This window comes from Lynx canadensis, chromosome X (assembly GCF_007474595.2).
Source record: "Lynx canadensis isolate LIC74 chromosome X, mLynCan4.pri.v2, whole genome shotgun sequence".
Lineage (NCBI taxonomy): Eukaryota > Metazoa > Chordata > Mammalia > Carnivora > Felidae > Lynx > Lynx canadensis.
This window is the reverse complement of record NC_044321.2, coordinates 39120610-39140097: the sequence shown is the minus strand read 5'-3', so window position 1 is coordinate 39140097 and position 19488 is coordinate 39120610. Positions and strand designations below refer to the sequence as shown.

General features: G+C 50.9%; 1 protein-coding gene across 1 annotated transcript in view; it reads left to right on the top strand.

Moving 5' to 3' along the window:
* The window catches only part of DIPK2B (divergent protein kinase domain 2B), a 46481-nt gene extending 34979 nt beyond the window's left edge, over nucleotides 1-11502 (top strand). Inside the window, exons 3-5 of the mRNA XM_030306040.2 lie at nucleotides 4814-4987; nucleotides 8106-8394; nucleotides 9814-11502. Coding sequence (XP_030161900.1) covers nucleotides 4814-4987; nucleotides 8106-8394; nucleotides 9814-10154 — 804 coding nt within the window. The 3' untranslated portion in view covers nucleotides 10155-11502. The remainder of the gene's footprint in view (nucleotides 1-4813; nucleotides 4988-8105; nucleotides 8395-9813) is intronic.
* The last annotated feature ends 7986 nt before the right edge of the window (nucleotides 11503-19488 follow it).

Sequence of the window (19488 nt, the reverse complement as noted above, 5' to 3'; positions counted from 1 at the left end):
GCTGGGGTGGCTCAATACAGCCACCAGGAGCCATTTCCAAGATGGCTCAGTCACGCGGTGGCACGTTGGGGTTGGTGTCAGCGAGGCACTCCACTGAGGGCTGCTTCCTCTCCCTGCGGCCAGGATTTTCTTACGGCATGGTAGCTGGGTGCGAGAGACAGCCAAGGAGAAGCTGAATCACCTTTCATGGCCAAGGCTCGGCAGTCATGTGTCATCACTCCCCTAAGCATGCCAGTCACCAGAAGTGAGTCACCCAGGCCAGTCCATGTTCCAGGGGAGGGGAATTAGACTCCACCCCTTGAGGGGAGGAGAGTCGAAGAGTTTGCGAACATGTTTTAAAATGACCACAGCTGGGGGCGCCTGGGTGGCGCAGTCGGTTAAGCGTCCGACTTCAGCCAGGTCACGATCTCGCGGTCCGGGAGTTCGAGCCCCGCGTCGGGCTCTGGGCTGATGGCTCAGAGCCTGGAGCCTGTTTCCGATTCTGTGTCTCCCTCTCTCTCTGCCCCTCCCCCGTTCATGCTCTGTCTCTCTCTGTCCCAAAAATAAAATAAACGTTGAAAAAAAAAAATAAAATGACCGCAGCTGGCGTGCCTGTGTGGCTCAGGCCATTAAGCGCCTGACTCAATTTCAGCATGTGTCCAGGGTCCCGGGGTTGTGGGATCAAGCCCCGTGTCAGGCTCTGTGCTAAGCAGGGAGCCTGCTTGAGATTCCCCCCCCCCCGTCTCTCTCTCTCTCCTTCTGCCCCTCTCCTCCATTTGCCCCCCCAACTCTCTCTCTTTCTAAAATTAAAAAAAAAAAAAAACTCAGCAAATGGCATCCACCCTCACGTTGGATGTTATCTCCAACATGTCCCTTTTTCTTGCCCCTCCTCCCCCATCCAGCCAATCGCCCAGACTTACGGACTCTACTACCGACGAATATCTTCAAATCAAAGCTTTTCATCCTCCCCTCTCACACCTGGACCACTGCAACTTCCTGCGTCCACTCTTTCTTCCTGTGACACTTGGGATTAAGTTCAGTCGCATATGACAAGAAGTTCAAATCACAGTGGCTCACACCCTTTTACGTAAAAGAAACAGATCCAGGGGCGCCTGGGAGGCTCAGTCAGTTAAGCGACCGACTTCGGCCCAGGTCATGATCTCACGGTCAGTGAGTTCGAGCCCCGCCTCGGGCTCTGTGCCGACAGCTTGGAGCCTGGAGCCTGTTTTGGATTCTGTGTCTCCCTCTCTCTCTTCCCCTCCCCTGCTCATGCTCTGTTTCTCTCTCTCTCCCTCTCTCTCTCTGTCAAAAATAAATACACATTAAAAATTTTTTTTTTAAAAAAAGAAAAGAAACTGATACCTGAATGTCCAGGGATGATACAGTGACTCTGTGATTCTCGAGGACCCAGGCTATTTTCATTTTGCTGCTCTACAACACTCAGCATGCCCTGGTCCAAAATGGCTGCCTAATCACCAGCCATCGCTTCCGCGTTCCAGCGGGGGGGTGGGGGTGGGGCGGGGAAAGAATGAAGAAGGATACACCCTGTCCCTTTAAGGGTCCTTCCCAGAACTTTCTCCGTATATTTCATTGACCAGTACCCAGTCACATCACCACACCTAGCTGCAAAAGAAGCTGAGAGAATGCAATCTTTAGGCAGCCATATGCCTCACTAGCATCCAAGAGCCCATAACTAGAAGACACAGTTCTCTGAATCTATCCACACTGCACCCAGAATCATTTTCCTCAAGTGCGTATGTGAGTATATCACTTCCCTGCTCAAGGCCTTCAGTGGTTCCCAGCCCTTCGGGATAAAATTAACATTCCTTAAAATGACCCCAAGGTTCCCACCATCGGGCCCCCTCTCTTCCCACTGTCACTAGTGTATTCTCTCTCATCTCAAGGTTTATTCAAGGTGTTCCGTCTGCAAAGAATCCTCTCCCACCCTCTCTGTGGGGTCACTCTACCCCTGCTTCCGGCCTCAGCCGAGACGTCCCCGTCCTCCAAGATTTGATGAGCCGATAGATGTGTTTTCGTTTCTTTTAGAATCGCGCAGAAAAACTGAGCTTTTGGGTTCAAGAAAATGTTCGCGTTTCTCAATATTCATACTACATGCCTCCCTCGGCTCTTGGAAGGCGTAAATGAAAGAAGCCACTACCTGTGAGGGGCTGAGAACGGCTCCTGTTGTACAGGAAGCGCTCAATAATTATCACCTATTATTATTGTGGTTGTTATGGCCAAATCGTGTCCTACCTCTTCCAGAGGTATTTTCCCTGGCGTTGGGCTCACAGAAGAGAAGAGATTACTTATCTCCCCCTGTCCCCAATGATTATCTGTAAAAATGGAATTTCAGGCTGCCCGGGACAGAGATCAGAAGCAAAGAGATGTTCTTGTAGCTTCAAATCATCTGTGGACTCCACCTGGGTAGCTTATGGGGACAGAAGCGGGGCAGGACCTATTCAGGGGAAATGGCGAGGATCTAACGGATCAGGTCCTGTCTTAGCTCGGGCTACTGTAACAGAGTAGCATAGACTGGGGGGGTTAAACAACAGAAGGTTATTTCTCACACCTCTGGAGGCTGGTAAGTTCCAGGTCAAGGTGCCGGTCCATCGGCTCCTAGGGAAAGCTCTCTCTTCGTGTGATGCTCCCGTGTCTCTTCTTTTTTTGAGAGAGAGCGAGAGAGGCAGAGAGAGAGAGAGAGAGAGAGAGAGAATCTTAAGCGGGCTCCACGCCGAATGCAGAGCCCAAATCGGGGCTCGATCTCACGACCATGAGATCATGAGCTGAGCTGAAATCAAGAGTCGAAAATCAAGACTGAGCCTCCCAGGTGCCCCAACGTGTCTCTTCTTATCTAATCCCTTTATGAAGGCTCCACCCTGGTGGCCTAGTTACTTCCCAAAGGCCCCACCGTCTGATACCATCCCGCTGGGGATGAAGGTTTCAACATATGAATTTGGGGGGGGGGGGCAGGGGGACAAACATGCAGTCCCTACCCGGTTCAAATCCTGAATCCAACCCTTGCCCACACTCTGAAGACTTCCAATTCCTCGGTTGCAAAACAAGATGGATAATGACACCTACCTCGTGGGTGCCTGGGAGGATGAAATGAACTACTACACTGGGAATACCCAGCCCACTGCCTGGCAGGTGGTGGGTTAGTCCCCACTCCTCCCATCTATGAACATTCCCGAAGGATGGAACACACATGAACTGGACCCTCACAGACCCAGAGGTGCAAAAAATGGAATGGTCTTTAATCTTCTCTCTCTGAGCTCAACTCCTGCGCTGTCACCCCTCTGGGGAGTAAGCCGGGGCATCTGAACACCGTCAGACGACCCCAGTCACATTCCATCATGCCCAGTCACTTCAGAATTTGGACCAGCCCCCTCCCTCCCTGGGGAGTCCAAGGGCTCACTGGGTAGTTCAACATGGTACCATGGTACTGTCCGTGGTAGTTCAACAACCATCCACACTGGCTTCTACCAGTCAGTTCTGGTCGTCGTCAGGGGGCAGAGGCATGCCGTGGCCTCGGCCGTGGTCTAGCCACGTGGGAATGTGACCAACTGTCTCGGGTTCCCAGTTTCAGCTCTGAAAGCTCCATGTCCCAGGAAACTCTCAGTCCCAAGCAAACGGGGATGGTTGAGTCTATCTGTGCCCTCTTCAACCTCCAAGACGCTCAAGGCATCTCAAGGTTCCCAGTGATCCTTCCATCCTCCTGGGTTCTGGTTGTGGAGATGGCGGGCTCCAGGCTGCCGCCCTGGCCGCGTGCTAGGGTGTCTGGGGGCTCTGGAGAACCCCCCCCCACTCGCCACCTACCCCAACGGCTCAATCAGCCAGAGCCTCCGCTAGGCGGGCAGCCCGGAAACACGGTCGACAGACACCTGTGGGACACTTTTGGCCCTGGACCTTTCAGGCTTTGGTTTGCAATCTTCAAAGCCAGGCTCTTAGAGCTTGAAAATCCTGTTCTCAGCCACAAAGCCTGACTCCTGTTCCCGCTGCTATCATTGGCTATCACCCCTATCCTCTGTGCTGGGAGTTTAAACTTCTTTCATGTAATAAGAGCCGATAGCGTTTACTGAGTGCTTACTGCTGGCCAGACGCTCTTCTAGTATTTTACAGCTATTGGTTTATTTCATCCTCACGATCTCTTATTACTGGCACCCTCGCTTTAGACCTTAACCCAAAGTACAGAGAGACGAAGTAACTCGCCCAAGGTCACACAGCTAGCCGGTAGGTGTGGGGCTGGGGCTGAATTGTGGCCAGCTGGGCCCCAGGCCCCTATTTTTAACTCGCTTTTATCAGTCGGTTGGGTTCATTCTCTTGGTTCAGCGTGAAGAGAAAATGGCGGCGGGGTGGCAGGTCACGGAAGGTAAGCATAGGTCCGGACCTCCCAATTTGATCCCGAGAAGATGCTCACGTGTAACACCACAATCGTGGTAGATGTCACGAGACGGTGGAAGGAGTCGGAAAGGTCAGTGAGGGCCGCTCTGGTTAATTCGGTGTGAGATTGGCTCTCCGTGGAGGGGCACAGTGGGGATGTGACGGTGGCCAAATGCAGGATCTCTAACACGTTCACTGCCTGCTGGGCTGTGCCACCTGCCCAGCGCCCGCTTACCCTGCCCCTAGGACAGCTCATCCTTTCTCCCTGGCCCTCGGGGTCTCCCCCCCAGCCCCTCCCCCAGCCCGAGCCCGCACAGCCCCTTACTCTCTCCATCCTCCAAATCTAGTGTCTCCTCCCACCATCAGGGCCTGCCTGTGTCCCGTCCTGACAGCTCCCCACAAGACCTCAGCAGCCTTTCCCCCTCCTGGGGTCTCTCCCACCCACCTCCCACAGGGCCTGCCCAGTCCCTTCCTGCGCTGCCCGTCACAGCGACTCCTGGACCGTGTGGTCCGACGCTACGCCGAGGTGGCCGATGCTGGCAGCATCTTCATGGACCACTTCACGGACCGCGACAAGCTACGTCTGCTCTACACGCTGGCTGTCAACGCGCATCCCATCCTCCTGCAGGTACGCGGGGACCCCCCCACCCTGGGGAGGGGGTTCAGGTCGGGCTCCAAGGGGGCCAGCCCCGGGCTTAGCTCTCTTCCCCTTTACAGCAAGCCTTGGGGCCACACCTCCTGGAGATGAGCCCCGCAGCGATGCTTAGAAAGGACAAAACCGTGGAAGTACCCTAGATGTCTACCAATAGGGGAATGGGCAAATAAATGAGGGTGCACTTGAACTTGGGGATACACTGATCAGTAAGGCAGTCATGGTGGCTCCCCGTTTTCTTGTAGCTTCCAATCCAGTGGTGGAGGCAGCCACCGAGCAAGTCAACAAGCATCCACAGAACATGGGGAGCCCAGTCGCACCCATTTCCCCCAAATGCCAAGAATCAGGATGCTCACACCATGGGCACAAAGGAAACTAGGAAGTGAGGGGAAGGAGCAGGAAAAGGAGGAGGGCTACAGAGAGGAGGAGGGAGAAAGAGGAGGGAGGGGGACAGAAAAGACATGGAAGGGCGCCTGGGTGGCTCAGTCGCTTAAGCATCCGACTCTTGACTCTTGATTTCGGCTCAGGTCATGATCTCGCGGGTTGTGAGTTCGAGCCCCGCTGTCGGGCTCTGCACTGACAGCGTGGAGCCTGCTTGCGATTCTCCGTCTCCCCCTCCCTCTGCCCCTTTCCCGCTTATGCTCTGTCTCTCTCTTTCAAAATACATAAATGAACATGAAAAAGCAATTAAAAAAACAAAAGAACGAAAAAAGAAGGAAAGGGAGAAGGTACAAGTGGAGGAAGAAGACGCCCCAGCAAAGACACTTGAAATTTATGATGACAATTAATTCTATAATTATTAATTTCATCATGTTAATGTAACTTTAAATATAATCATATGCTGTTGTTAATTGTGCGTAATTAATAATTATTGTTATATTAATTAGATTGCATATTCTATCATATATTAGTAACTAATTGATATATTAATATATTTCTCATCTATAATTATTTGATATATAATTATTTATTATATATCATATATTAATATATATTAATCATCATGCATAATATAATTTGTAAGATATAATAATAGACTACAATATAAAATTAATCATGCGTAATATAATTTGTAAAATATAATAATAGACTATAATATAAAATTAATCATCATGCGTAATATAATTTGTAAAATATAATAATAGACTATAATATAAAATTAATCATCATGCGTAATATAATTTGTAAAATATAATAATAGACTATAATATAAAATTAATCATCATGCGTAATATAATTTGTAAAATATAATAATAGACTATAATATAAAATTAATCATCATGCGTAATATAATTTGTAAAATATAATAGAATATAATATAAAATATATAAAATGAGTTATAATTCTATGATAACATATATAATAATATATTAATAATCATAATATGATTTGCTATATAACCATTAATATATTAATGTATAAGTTACTGTGTCGTGAATGTATATTTATTAATACATACATGATTACTATTTTGAAATATAATGAGCTGCTCTCACTTCCTGAGCACCTGCCAGGTACTGGATATTGTGTTGAATGCTTTACATCACAACCACTCGACAACTTCACGGAAATATTATCATTGTCCCCCTTTCCAGATGAGGTGGGTGGGGCTCCGAGATATGAGGTGACCTGACCACAAGTCACTTAGCTAAGGTCAGCAATGGGACCCAAACCCAGAGCCGTCTGGGACCCAAATCCAGTGCCGGGTCCGGACTCTTTCCGCTAAAACCTGCCTAGTGACCCCCGAGGGTCTTCTTTCCCGTTGTCCCAACCTCAGTGGTGGCAGCCAACTCCCAAGAGGCCTGGGCTGGGACCCTCCATCCACGCAGGGCTGGGGGAGGGGAGGGCAAGACCTCCCTCTATGGCAATAGTTGGAGAGCCTCACAACATGCGGATGGGTTAAAAGGGGCAGAAGGCCACAGAAAATCATCAGAGAGGGGAATCAGTTCTTTTTCTTAAAGAAGGAAAATAAGAAACAAAAAGCGGTATTTATCCTTTCTGCCGTTTCCCCCTGGTTTAAAGAAATACCATTCTAGGGGCGCCTGGGTGGCTCGTTTAAGCATCCGCCTCTTGATTTCGGCTCAGGTCTCGATCTCACGGTTCGTGGGATCGAGCTTCACGTCGGGCTCTGTGCTGACAGTGCGGAGCCTGCTTGGAACTCTCTCTCTCTCCCTCGCACTCTTCCCGGCTCATACTCTCTCTCTCAAAATAAATAAAAAGGAAGGAAGGAAGGAAGGAAGGAAGGAAGGAAGGAAGGAACTATTCTAGATACAGCTGCTTCAATAAATAGTCAAGAAAAGACCAGCCAGGATTCCCGCCTCCCTCTGTCATCTCCCAAATCCACACAAGCGGTGCTCTTGTGAGGACACAAAGGACATCCGCTGGGGGCTGTATGCTTCCCTAGATCAGTGTCAGGCTGTTGGAAGGTTCCAGTCAGTTTTGGGAGCGGGGGGGCATTTGTGATTAGGTAGTTACCCAAACCAGGCAGATTCACCCAGACTCAGTGCCATGGTTCCCAAAACTTGTGCCACCAGGGGCCACTTTCATGATTTTTGCTCTATCCCAGAACCTGGTGCCTGTGCTGTCATTTTAAAAAATATTTTTCTCTGGGGCCCCTGGGTGGCTCCATTGGGTGAGCATCCCACTCTTGCTTTCGGCTCAGGTCGTGATCTCACGGTTCATGAGTTCAAGCCCCGAGTCGGCTCTGCGTTGGCAGCGAGGAGCCTGCTTGGGATTCTCTCTCTCTCTTTTTCTCTCTGCCCCTCTCCACTCTCTCTCTCTCTCTCTCTCTCTCAATAAATAAACATTTAAAAAATATTTTTCTCTTTAAATCAGCCTATTTTTTTTTTAAAGCCTATGGCCTCTTCCTAGGCACTGGTGTCTGTGAAATCCCAAATACTGGTCGTATTTTCTCGACTCTTCAACTCTTAAAAAAAAAGGGGGTGGTTGAGGGCCCCGTGGCGGACGCGTTTGGAGACGGAGGGTGCCCGGTAAGGCTGATCCCTCTGGGTGCTGCCTGTGAGAGGCAGGGGAACAGGTGTCCCGGCAAGTTTTTCTCTCTCATCCTCTAATGCGTCCTCCTTCCCGCTTCCAGATCTTCCCCGGCGCCGAGGGCTGGCCGCTGCCCAAGTACCTGGGCTCCTGCGGCAGATTCCTGGTCAGCACCAGCACCAGCCCTCTGCGGGAATTCTACGGCGCGGCCCCGGACCAGGCGGCCGACCTGGCCTACCAGCTCCTCGGGGTCCTGGAGTCCCTGAGGAGCAACGATCTGAACTACTTTTTCTACTTCACCCACGTCGATGCGGGCACGTTTGGCATCTTTAACAACGGGCATCTGTTCATCCGGGATGCCAGCGCCTTGGGCGTCATCGACAAGCAGGAAGGTACCCAGCGTGGGCCCGGCTGAGCAGCTGTCAGAGGGGAAGTCAGGGTGACAGGAGGCAGGGAGGGGTGACTGAGTGGGGAGGGGGAGGTCGCACCCCCGGGTCTTTCCAGTCTCTGGGTGTCACAGTGACAGCAGCCCACGGTCGGCGGGGGGGCGGGGGGGTGTGTCAGCTGTCACGTAAAATGTCCTTCTCCCCCGTTTGAGTCTGTGCTCCGACTCTATCTCTAAAGGGGAACTGGACCTTGGCCATGGAGGCATTTTGCATCGTGGCCCGGCCCCGACTGCACCCTCAGGGCGCTGCTGTTGACCCAATTCGGTCTGGGCACACTGGGACTCGCCCTGCCCCCTCTTCACACACACACCACCACCGGATCCATTTTCTCAGAGCCTTGCACATCAGATGCTTCTAGCCCTTATCTGAAACTTACATATCTGGCTGATTCACTGGTACACGTTGCCATCCATTTCGGCACTTTTCGCTTTGTAAAAATGTTCAGACTAAAAACCACGGCATCAATTCAGATGTATGAGTGAATCATGTTTCTCCCCATGGGCCCCGGCTCATCCAGGGTTCTAGAACTCTTGGAACATCCCAGTTTCTAGCGGTGACCGGATTTTCCGAACCCAATCAGAGCACAGAGGATTTTCTTCTCTGATCTCCGATTTTGCTTATACGAGAAGGCCTACGAAGACAGGCCGGGTTAAGCCACACTTGCTTCCTGATTTGCCTTTAAGAAGAATCAAGTCAGGGGGCGCCGGGGTGGCTCAGTCAGTTGTATGTCTGACTTCGGCTCAGGTGGTGATCTCACGGTTCATGAGCGCGAGCCCCGCGTCGGGCTCTGTGTTGACCGCTCAGAGCCTGGAGCCTGCTTCGGATTCTGTCTCCCTCTCTCTCTCTCTGCCCCTTCCCCACTTGTGCTCTCTCTCTCTCTCAAGAATAATAAATAAATAAACATTAAAAAAAAAGAATCAAATTAGAAGAAATGAGTCTGGTTCCGTAATACTGGGGATACGAAAACTATTGCGCCTGTCGGTCGCACTGAATGCATATTCTGAATCACCTGTTGTTTCTCCCAACTCTGGACTCAAAAAGGGTCAGCGGATCCCGTTCTAGCGATTTCTGGGGCTCGCCTATTGAGTCCTTATAATGGGAGCATCGCAGTGTGGATGCGAGCCCTCTGATTCGAACCCAGCCTGTGGCAGGGACAAGCGCACGCTCCGTGCCCAGGCTTCATCCTACCGCAGCACAGAGAGCCCGTCCCACTGTTGTTCCCAGCCGGGACCATTGTGTCCCCGACGCTCTGCATCTGGTGACGGGACACGCCGGGGCGCTGGCCGCACCATTCACCCCGCACGTCTAACCAGTGGCGCCCCCCGCCGGTTGCAGGGCGTCTAACATCTCCCATCTCTCTTCCAGGCAGCCAGGCAGCGACCGGGGCAGAAGAGAGTCCAGACATCTTCAGCTGCCTGGTTTCCGGCTGCCGGGCCCCGCTGCCCTCCTGCGACGCCGTCCCCGAGAGGCAAAGCCTGGTGCTGGTGTGTCGGCGGGTGCTGCCTCAGCTTCTCCAGGGCAAGTTCCCCTCCCCCGTGCAGGACGAGATAGACGCCGCCCTTGCTCGATGTGGGGAGGACGCCAGCCCAGACCCCGAAGTCCTCGGGGCCGCCAGCCGCCTGAAGGACCTCTTGAGGCCCCTGAGAACCTGCGACCCCAGATTCGCCTACCGCTACCCGGATTGCAAGTATAATGAGAAGTTCTGAGGGGCCCGGGGCCTTTGGTGGCCCGGCGGGGGACCACATCCTTGGCTCCTCCCCCCCCCCCCCCCCCCAGTCGCGTGGCTGCAGGGTGCAAAGAGGCGGCTGTGTCCCCAGACATTAGGAGAAATGCACGTTCATTTCCCAGGACCCGAGGAACCTGCTGACAGCCAGAGGGGGCTTGTGTCACACGATGTGATTGTCCCAGGGCCGGTCGGTGGCAGACTCGGGTGTGGACACTCCCTGGACCTCTCGGAGCCTCAGTGTCCCCTGTTCTCCATCAGACTCACGAGTTCGTGAAAGAAGACAGGGGGATGTGAAGGGTCACAGACACCTGCCGGTGGTTACAGAGTGTTCCAGAAGTGTGTGCAGGCAGGGCAAATGAGAAAGAGCCGTGGAGGTGGGGGCCGTTGGGAAGGAAGGCAGGGGGAGGGGGAGGCCCTCTGGCCAAGACCCTGTTAGACTCCAACGAGAGGGGCCCCCTGCCTGCTCTCCGTGTGCTCCCACTGGCCCTCCTGCCGTGCTCCCCACACTGCCACGGGTCGGGGGGAGGAGACACATGGACAGGGCCACACTCCGGGTGAGCCAAGGGTGAGAAGCGATGACGGGTGGGCTGGGGGTGGGGGGGGCGATGTGTCGGTCCAGGAGCTCCGAGAAGCAGGTGTCAGGACAGGGGTGAGAGGGGCGAGAATCGGATTCAAGAAGATGCCCGCGTGGAAGGCAAGAAGGAGCAACTCAAGTCTGAGCCCAAGTGAGGGAGAGACGGTCAGCTGCACAATCTAAAGGAAGGTTCGGCAGGGCTGCTGGGGTTTCCTGGAGGACAAGCCAGCCGTCAGGGGAGCCCCGAGTCTCCCCAGGCCAGACGGCCCTTATATCCCGGCTGCACTCGGTCGCTGGCAGGAAAACAGCCTGCCGCGAGCGTGGCCTTGGCCTAACCGCCAAGATGGATTTCTCCCTGGAGCGGGAGGTCTGTGAGGACATCGCAGCCACAGCCAGGGCCCCAGGCCAGCTCTGTCGTCACCAACAGCCTCCAGTGCGGGAGGCTAAGGAGTCTGAGAATGTGCATTCCAACTTGACCTTACAGGTCATTATAAAAATTTTGGTGGTTGGGGGGGGAGGGGGGCGCCTGAGTGGCTCAGTCCATTAAGCGTCTGACTCTTGACTTCGGCTCAGGTCATGATCTCACAGTTCGTGAGATCGAGCCCCGCGTCGGGGAATGTGCTGACAGCACAGAGCCTGCTTGGGATTCTCTGTTTCCCTCTCCCTCTGTGCCCCTCCCCCTGCTCGCGTGCTCTCTCTCTCTCTCTCTCTCCCAAAAATAAACATTTAAAAAATAGTTTTTCAAGGTCAGCCAACAAAACATACTCTATTCGACAGTCTGTTAGTTTGCTTTCTACCTTTGAAATATGTAGCCACATACTATGTGGGCCCCTGTGTGTAGTCTTGCCCCGGCACCTCAAACCTCAGTGGGGGGCTCTTTGGACCTTTGTCCAGCCTCCCTGTCAGCCCTCTCCTCTCAGGGACCTCCCGGTCGGCCTCCTCTTTCTTCCCTCTGAATCACCACCTTTAGGTCAGAATGCCTGACTTAACAGGCTTCACACGGCAGACGGGGAAACTGAGGCCCAAGGAGGAAGAGCGACTCGCTGAGATAGTTCCAGAACTCCTGCTACCAGTCCACGCCCCTCCTACCTTCCCCGTCACCTGCTGATTTTCACCCTGTCCTAACCACTTTGGGTCCCTTCACTCACATTTAAAGATGGGCCAAGAAAAGTCGTATTCGTGGTCCACCAGATTGGTGGTCTTTGGGGTTTGCCCTTCGACTGTTCCAGGCACTACCCCACCCCCCATCCCCAGGGCAATGACAATAGTGAGGATGACGGGCCAAGCCTCTGGAAAGGCAGGGTTGGGCTGCCTGAGAGTCTTTGAGACCGTTGCCCTCCGGCTTGGTCTGGAAGGGCAAGGATTGACCACCTTTCCCAACACCTTGCTTTCAACCCAGCGAAACTGATTCTAGACTTCTGGCCTTCAGCACTACGAGACGATACATTTCTAGCTGCTGAAAGCCACCCATTTTGTAGTAATTGGTTCTAGCGGCCACAGGAAACTGACACGCGCCCCACACTCTGTCTTAGCATCGCTCCTCAAGAACCCGACCTGCAGTATTCCCCAACACCAGTCTATAGTGACAGGTTCCAAAGCCGGACCTGCCCACTGTATGCACCTGTACCCAGGGCTGAGGTTCAGATGGTTCCAGATCTGTGTCCCAGCCTGCCATCCAGCTGGGAGCTCCCTCAGCATGGCGGTGACATGGGGTCCTTTTGTGTTCCCCACGGCAACCGGGCTGGGCACAGAGTGGGTGCTTGGAAAATGCTCTTGCTGAGGACAACGACTGCATTCTCCAGCCCTTCTGGCTTGGTGTTTGTCACAGACCGTGTGCTCTAGACGAAATGTTTGCGTCGCCCCAGAATTCCTACGTTGAAATCCTACCCCCCCGTGTGATGCTGCTTGGTACTGAGCCTTTGGGAGGTGGTTAGCTCCTGAGGGTGGGACCCTCGTGGGTGGGATTAGTCCCCTTGTAAAGGAGACCCCAGAGAGCCCCCTTGTCTCTTGTGCCAAATGAGGACGCAGTGAGAAGATGGCCACCCACGAACCAGAGTGGGCCCTCAACAGACACCAGATCTGCCGGCACCTTGATCTCAGACTTCCCAGCCTCCAGTACTGTGAGAACTGTGAGAACCGACTCTCGATTGCTCACAAGCCCACCCCGCCTCCCCCAGTCTGTGGTATTTGGTTACAGCAGCCTGAACAGACTACGACATTATGCTGGCCATAGACAGGACAGAGGGGCTTCCTTGAGAACGGCTCTTTCCCCTCAACGGCCAGGAGACGGGTTGAGTCAGCACTCAGGAGACTTGGGTCACAAAGATTATCATTGTGGTACGTTCTCAGTCCTCGGGAATCCTACTGGAGGCCTCAGAGTGTATTGCTGAGTTTTGCTAGCCACCGCCATTTTATAGCAGGACCAGCTACATAATTTGGGGGGGGGGGCTAGTAGAAAACGAAACAGGGGGGCCTCCTGGTATTGAGATTTGCGAGACCACAGAGCATTAAATTAAGTGCAAGCCCTGTGAGACTGTACAGTTTGCATGGCCCGTGAAGCTGGTCCTGGGTGCTTGAGAATACTAATTGTTAACCTTGGTGTAGAGGGCTCCTGGGATTCACTGGGGTCTCGACCTCCACAACCAAGGGGACTAGGTGTGGGATCAGAGGTGATATACAAAACACTTCATCACCACCATGGCCAAGGAACTGATCTACGAGAAAGGACTCCACCGGCTGCAGCTATGAGGTGGGCGAGTCCTACTTTTCAAATGAGAAAACTAGTTCAGGCAATTCGCTCAGAGTGACAGTTTTTAGGTCCCTCGCCTTCCAGACCTCTCCTGTAACATCTGACTTCCGCCTGTAAGTGATTCCGTGAGCCTGACCATTTCCTCTAGGGTTCAACATTCTTTGTTGGATTTGTGTTCTTTCTGGAAAGATCTACAGCCCTGGAATCAGACAGACCTGGTTTCAAACAATGATTCTGCTGGTTCCTATGTGACCTGGGTCAAGTTGCTTAACGTCTCTGAGTCTCCATAAAATGGCGGGGGCGGAGTCCAGGGGGGTGGGGGGTGGAGATCTACCTTCTCGGGGTTGCTGTCTTATTTCAATAAGAGAGTGTGTCTCGAGAGCCTGGCACATACAGGCATTCTGTGTTTGCCAATGTAGGGCACGAACAGAGGGTCTCTCAGCCAAAAGGGCCACAAAATAAATAATGCTAGCAACATATCATAACCCAGAAATGACATCCATTCTTACATGACCATACTGATCTAAATAAATTCGCGAATAAGTAAATAAACGGGGAAGGCGAGGGCTCTTCCTTACAGAATTCCAACTCATGAATGTAGAAGGAAGGGTGGGAGTGGAAAATGACCACTTGGCCAACACCACACCAATAATTGTTGCAGGCAATGGGTGGCTCAGTCGCTTAAGCGTCCGACTCTTGACTTTGGCTCAGGTCATGATCTCACGGTGGTGAGATCGAGCCCCGCACAGGGCTCCGCACTGACACTGCGGAGCCCGCTTGGGATTCTCTCTCTTCTCTGTCTGTCTGTCTCTCTCTCTCTGCCCCTCCCCTGCTCGCTCGCTCTCTCTGTCAAAATAAATAAACAGACTTAAAAAAGTAATAATAATAGTTGTAAGCAAGAATTCCCAGTGGGGGCTAAAACTAGTAGATGAAAGTATGAGAAACAGGGCCTTTGCATCATCTCAAAGTTATCCTGCCACCAACATACTCATTAAGCGTGAAAGGAAAAATAGGAACTTGATGGTGAAAAAACCTGGCAGACGCGACCTTAGCCAGGTGAGCAGGGTCAACATTAGCAGTGATGAGTCACATAGACATCGTGTGCTCCCCACCATGATGCCCCGTGAAGGGCACAGCATCACTTCCGTGGTATTCTTGCCCCCAAATGCAAAACCTCAATCGAATTCATGAGATAACATCTACCAAGTTGAGGGACGTCCTACAATTGGCCATGAAAGGCAAGGAAGGACTAGAGAATTGTCACAGATTGGGGGGTGGGGTGGGGAGGGGGAAACTAACGGGACCTGAGAACTACATGCAACGTGGGATCCTCGTCTGGATTCTGACCCAGAAGAAGGACATCGGTGGTGTCAATGGCCACCAGCCAAGACTTACCAGGAACCCACCCACAAGTTGAACAAGTAGGGTCTATTGCTTCTTGGAACAAGGAGAAAATGCACCCCGAGGAGCAACATAAGGTGTCCCAATAAGAGGGGGTCAGAAAGGACTTCTTAGAGGATTAGAGCTTGTTGGGTGAGTTTGGGGACGGTTCAAGGAAGGGGGGCTTCGCTCTGGATTGGATGCTGTCAAGAAGTGGGGGTAAATCCATGATTGCCCATCTCCATAAATCCCGTCTACAGGGCAGGAGGAATGAAGCAGGCTAACGCCGTAGTTATCAAAGCAGCAGTCACTCATAGTAGCCAGGGTAGGGGACATGTTGGGTTCTTTTTGGTTGAACAATGATCCTGTTGTTTGTCTTGACTCATTGTGGTCACCGAGTGGCCTTGTTTGATGTTAGCGATGTGAGAAATTGTTTATGTTCAAAGAAAACACGGAGGCCCAGCTGTGAGGGCCAGGCCGGCTCTGAGCACCACCAAGGGGAAGGCTTCACGATGCCAGGCCAGTGCCCAGCTACTGTGGGCTGCTTGGCTGCTTTTCAGTGGGACAGTCGATGAAATTCCAAGAAGGTCTCTTGGATTAGCGCGTAGTATCTCATCAGTGTTCATTGCTTGAGGGATGTCGGGTGGGAATTCTGTCTACCAGTTTGGAACTTTGTTGTAAGTCTAAAATAAGTCTAAAATATTTCTAGTCTAAAGTCTCAAATATTCCCCCCAAAATAAAAAGGGGAAAAGCAACTCGGTGAATGAGGCAGAAATTGGTTGGCCACCAGGTGAGGAAGTTGGCTTGCACAGTGGAGTTGTACTGTATGAAACGAAAGACATATCCCAAAACGTGAAGGCATCACCTGTGTGATAAGATGGTCCTACTCTGAAAAACACATGGAGACTGAGTCGAGTTAAAAAGAAGACTCGGGGCGCCTGGGTGGCTCAGTTGGTTAAGCGTCTGACTCTTAAATTCGGCTCAGGTCATGATCTCACGGTTCCTGAGATCGAGCCCTGTGTTGGGCTCCTTGCCGACAGTGTAGAGCCTCTCTGCGCCAACCCCCCCCACCCGCCCCCGCAACTCACACTGTCTCTTTCTCTCTCAAATAAAGAAAATAGAACTTAAAAAAAAAGGGAAGACTCCAGTTTCCCATTTGGGGCTTACTCTAGAATGATGCTCATTGTCCTTACCACACTGGAAAGCAATAGAGACTTAGGGCTCACATAACTCCTGATTCCTTCCCTTCTACCCACAAACCATGGCGCCTCATGTACAGAGAGCATGTAGCACAAATGAAGATCCCCCTTCACACCCCTGCACCCCCCTCCCCAATTGGCTGAATCCACCTTTCGGCCTCTTACCCCTACCTGGAGCTTCTCTCTGAAAAATCCTTCTTGAGGGGGAATTGTGTCAAAAGTGAGCTGATATTCCCCTTGTCAAAAAACATTTTTGTATTTTATTTTTTTTACTGATCCTACCCAAGGCAGGCAACAATTCAGGAAAAGAGGCACGTCATGGAAATTTGGTGAAAATATAATCCTATTGAAAAGTAATTTGGCAAAGTTCATCAAGAACCTCAAAAAAGATTGCACACTCTACCCAATAATTTCACTTCTGGGATGCTATCCAAAGGAAGTAATCAAGAATGCAGAGAGATTTATGCACAGACTGACTGTTAAAAATCACGGATTGAACACTTGTAACCTCTACAAAAATGAGAGTAAGTGGAATTTTTAATAGGCATAGACTATCACACAGGGGGAAACGAAAGGAGAAAAATAGAAACAAAATTTTGAAAGCTGGAAAGCAAATAACTTAGCAGGACCCAGAGAACAGAATCCTGAGCTGGCAGCAAAGAATGCTGAGAACCCTCCCAACTTACACCACGAAACCTCTCAAAAAGTTGAGGAATCAACAGCACTGGATCCTTCAGGAAGTAAGAGGGAAGGCTGAAATAAGGATGAGTCTTAAAAGGCCACTTTAAAACCCAAATGGAGGCACCTGGGTGGCTCAGTCCATTAAGCGTCCGACTCTTGATTCCGGCTCAGGTCATGAGACCGAGGTTCGTGAGATCGAGCCCCACATGGGGCTCTGCGATGACAGCTTGGGATTCTCCCTCTCCCTCTCTCTCTCTGCCCCTCCACTGCTTGTCCTCTCTCTCTCTCTCTCTCAAAATAAACAAATAAACATTAAAAAGTAAATCAATCCATCAACCAATAAAAAGCAAATGGAACCCGATCTCCCTCTCCCTTCGTTGCCAGGTGATGGCCCTCCAAGCCGCAACAAAATATTGGAAACTCCTTGCCTGGAAAGAGTAAATCAAAGGGTCTTCAGGGACAGCAGGGAGAGTAGAACAGTAAGTCACACTGAAAACTAGGGGATCAAGGGCATGTGTGCACAGTAGATGCTCTGTGCCCTCCCGTGTGCTGAAACCCATCCCCACCCCAGGCAGGAGAACTGACCAGTGAGCCTCCAGGGAAAAGGTTAAAAACTCCCGACATCGGAAGCCCCTCAACCATCCCACTCAGGTCTCTAAGGGAAGGTCACAGCTGGCAAACCCCACTGGTCGTCCAGAGCACCTAGTTATCCTTTCGGTTCCCCACTCCATTTTTTTCTGCCTTTTTTCTAATATTGTTTTGAAATATTTTCAGACTTTCAGAAAAGTTGAAAGGAACGTACAAATCATTGCCGTATACCCTGTACTGGTATTCTCAACTATTTAATTTTTTCCATGTTTGCTTTATCATTTTCTCCCTCTTCATTTCTCTCTCTCTCCCTCCTTCCCTGTCTCTCCTCCTCCATGTCTCTCTCTCTTTCTCTCCCCTCCCCTTCCCCCGATTCGGGGGCTTGAACTCACGAACCGTGAGATCATGACCTGAGCCGAAGCCAGATGCTCAACCGACTGAGCCAGCCAGGCGCCCCCCAACCATCTTTTCCTGAACCATCTTACAATAGGTTACAGACGTGCCTCTAAATACTTCAGGGTTTATATCCTAAAAACAAAGAAAGGCTCACATAACTAGAGTACAATTCTCAAAACCAGGAGGTTAACCCTGATGCCACGTTATTTCGTAACCATGGCCGTTATTCAAATGTTTCTAATTTCTCCAGTAAGGTCCTTCATAGAAATTTTTTTCTGGTCCAGGATACAATTCAGGATCACAGATTGCATTTAGTTGGCATGTCTCTTGCCTTCCTTTCATCTGGAACATTTTCTCAGCCTGTGTGTGTGTGTGTGTGTGTGTGTGTGTGAGAGAGAGAGAGAGAGAGAGATCGCCTTGACATCTCTGAAGAGGAAAGGAATGTTGTAGAATTTCCCTCAATTTGGGTTTGTCTGTTGATCCGTAATGATTCAATTTAGCCTCTTCATTTGGGGGAGGGAGGCCTCAGAAGTGAGGCTGAGCTCCCTTCTTCGCATCCGATCAGAAAACACGTGATGGGGCGCCTGGGTGGCGCAGTCGGTTAAGCGTCCGACTTCAGCCAGGTCACGATCTCGCGGTCCATGAGTTCGAGCCCCGAGTCAGGCTCTGGGCTGATGGCTCGGAGCCTGGAGCCTGTTTCCGATTCTGTGTCTCCCTCTCTCTCTGCCCCTCCCCCGTTCATGCTCTGTCTCGCTCTGTCCCAAAAATAAAAATAAAATAAAATAAAATAAAATAAAATAAAATAAAATAAGAAAACACGTGAGGTCAACTTGTCTCATCACTGGTGACACTCACGTGGCTGACATGAAGTCTACCAAGTTTCTGCCCTGTAAGTTTAAACGGGAATTGGAGAAGACATCCTCTGAGATTATGCAAATATCCTGTATTCGTCAAACTTTCACCCACTTGCGTTAGCATCCGTTGGTGATTTTGCCCAAATAACTCTTACTACGGTGGTTGCCAAATGACGATTTTGTAAAAATTCTACTCTTCCCTTTGCACGTGTGAGTCGGCATTCTGTTGTCAAACAAAAGAACTTTTCTTCCTCCTTACTGACTTGGGTTTTTTTAAATTTTTTTCATGTGTATTTATTTTTGAGAGAGACAGAGACAGAGCATGAGCGGGGGAGGGGCGGAGGGAAAGGGAGACAGAATCTGAAGCAGGTTCCAGGCTCCGAGCTGTCAGCACAGAGCCCGATTGGGGGATCTGGTTCATGAGCCGCGAGATCATGACCTGAGCGGAACTCAGGTGCTTAACTGATGGAGCCACCCAGGCGCCCCCCTTCCCTACTTACCTATTAATGCTTTGTATTAATTAATACAATTAATTAAATAAAATTAATAAAAATTAATACTTTGTATAAATATGGACTTGTGGATTCTTGTTTTCTTTTTGCTTTCATATCTCTTTTATGTCCCGAGTAACAAGGGGAGGATTCTTATTTTATTCAATAGGTTATAATGTATGATTATCATTTATTTTGGTGCTCCGAATTTTCCCGGGGTTGAACAGTAGGAAAATTCCCAGGGGGTGGAGCAAAAAGTCAGACTAAAAATGAGAAAAAAATTAATTACAGAATTAGTCTAGGAGGTCCAATATCCAATAACAGGAGTCCCAAAGAGAACACACACACACACACACACACACACACAGATACGTGCGTAAACATAGACCGCACACAGTGACA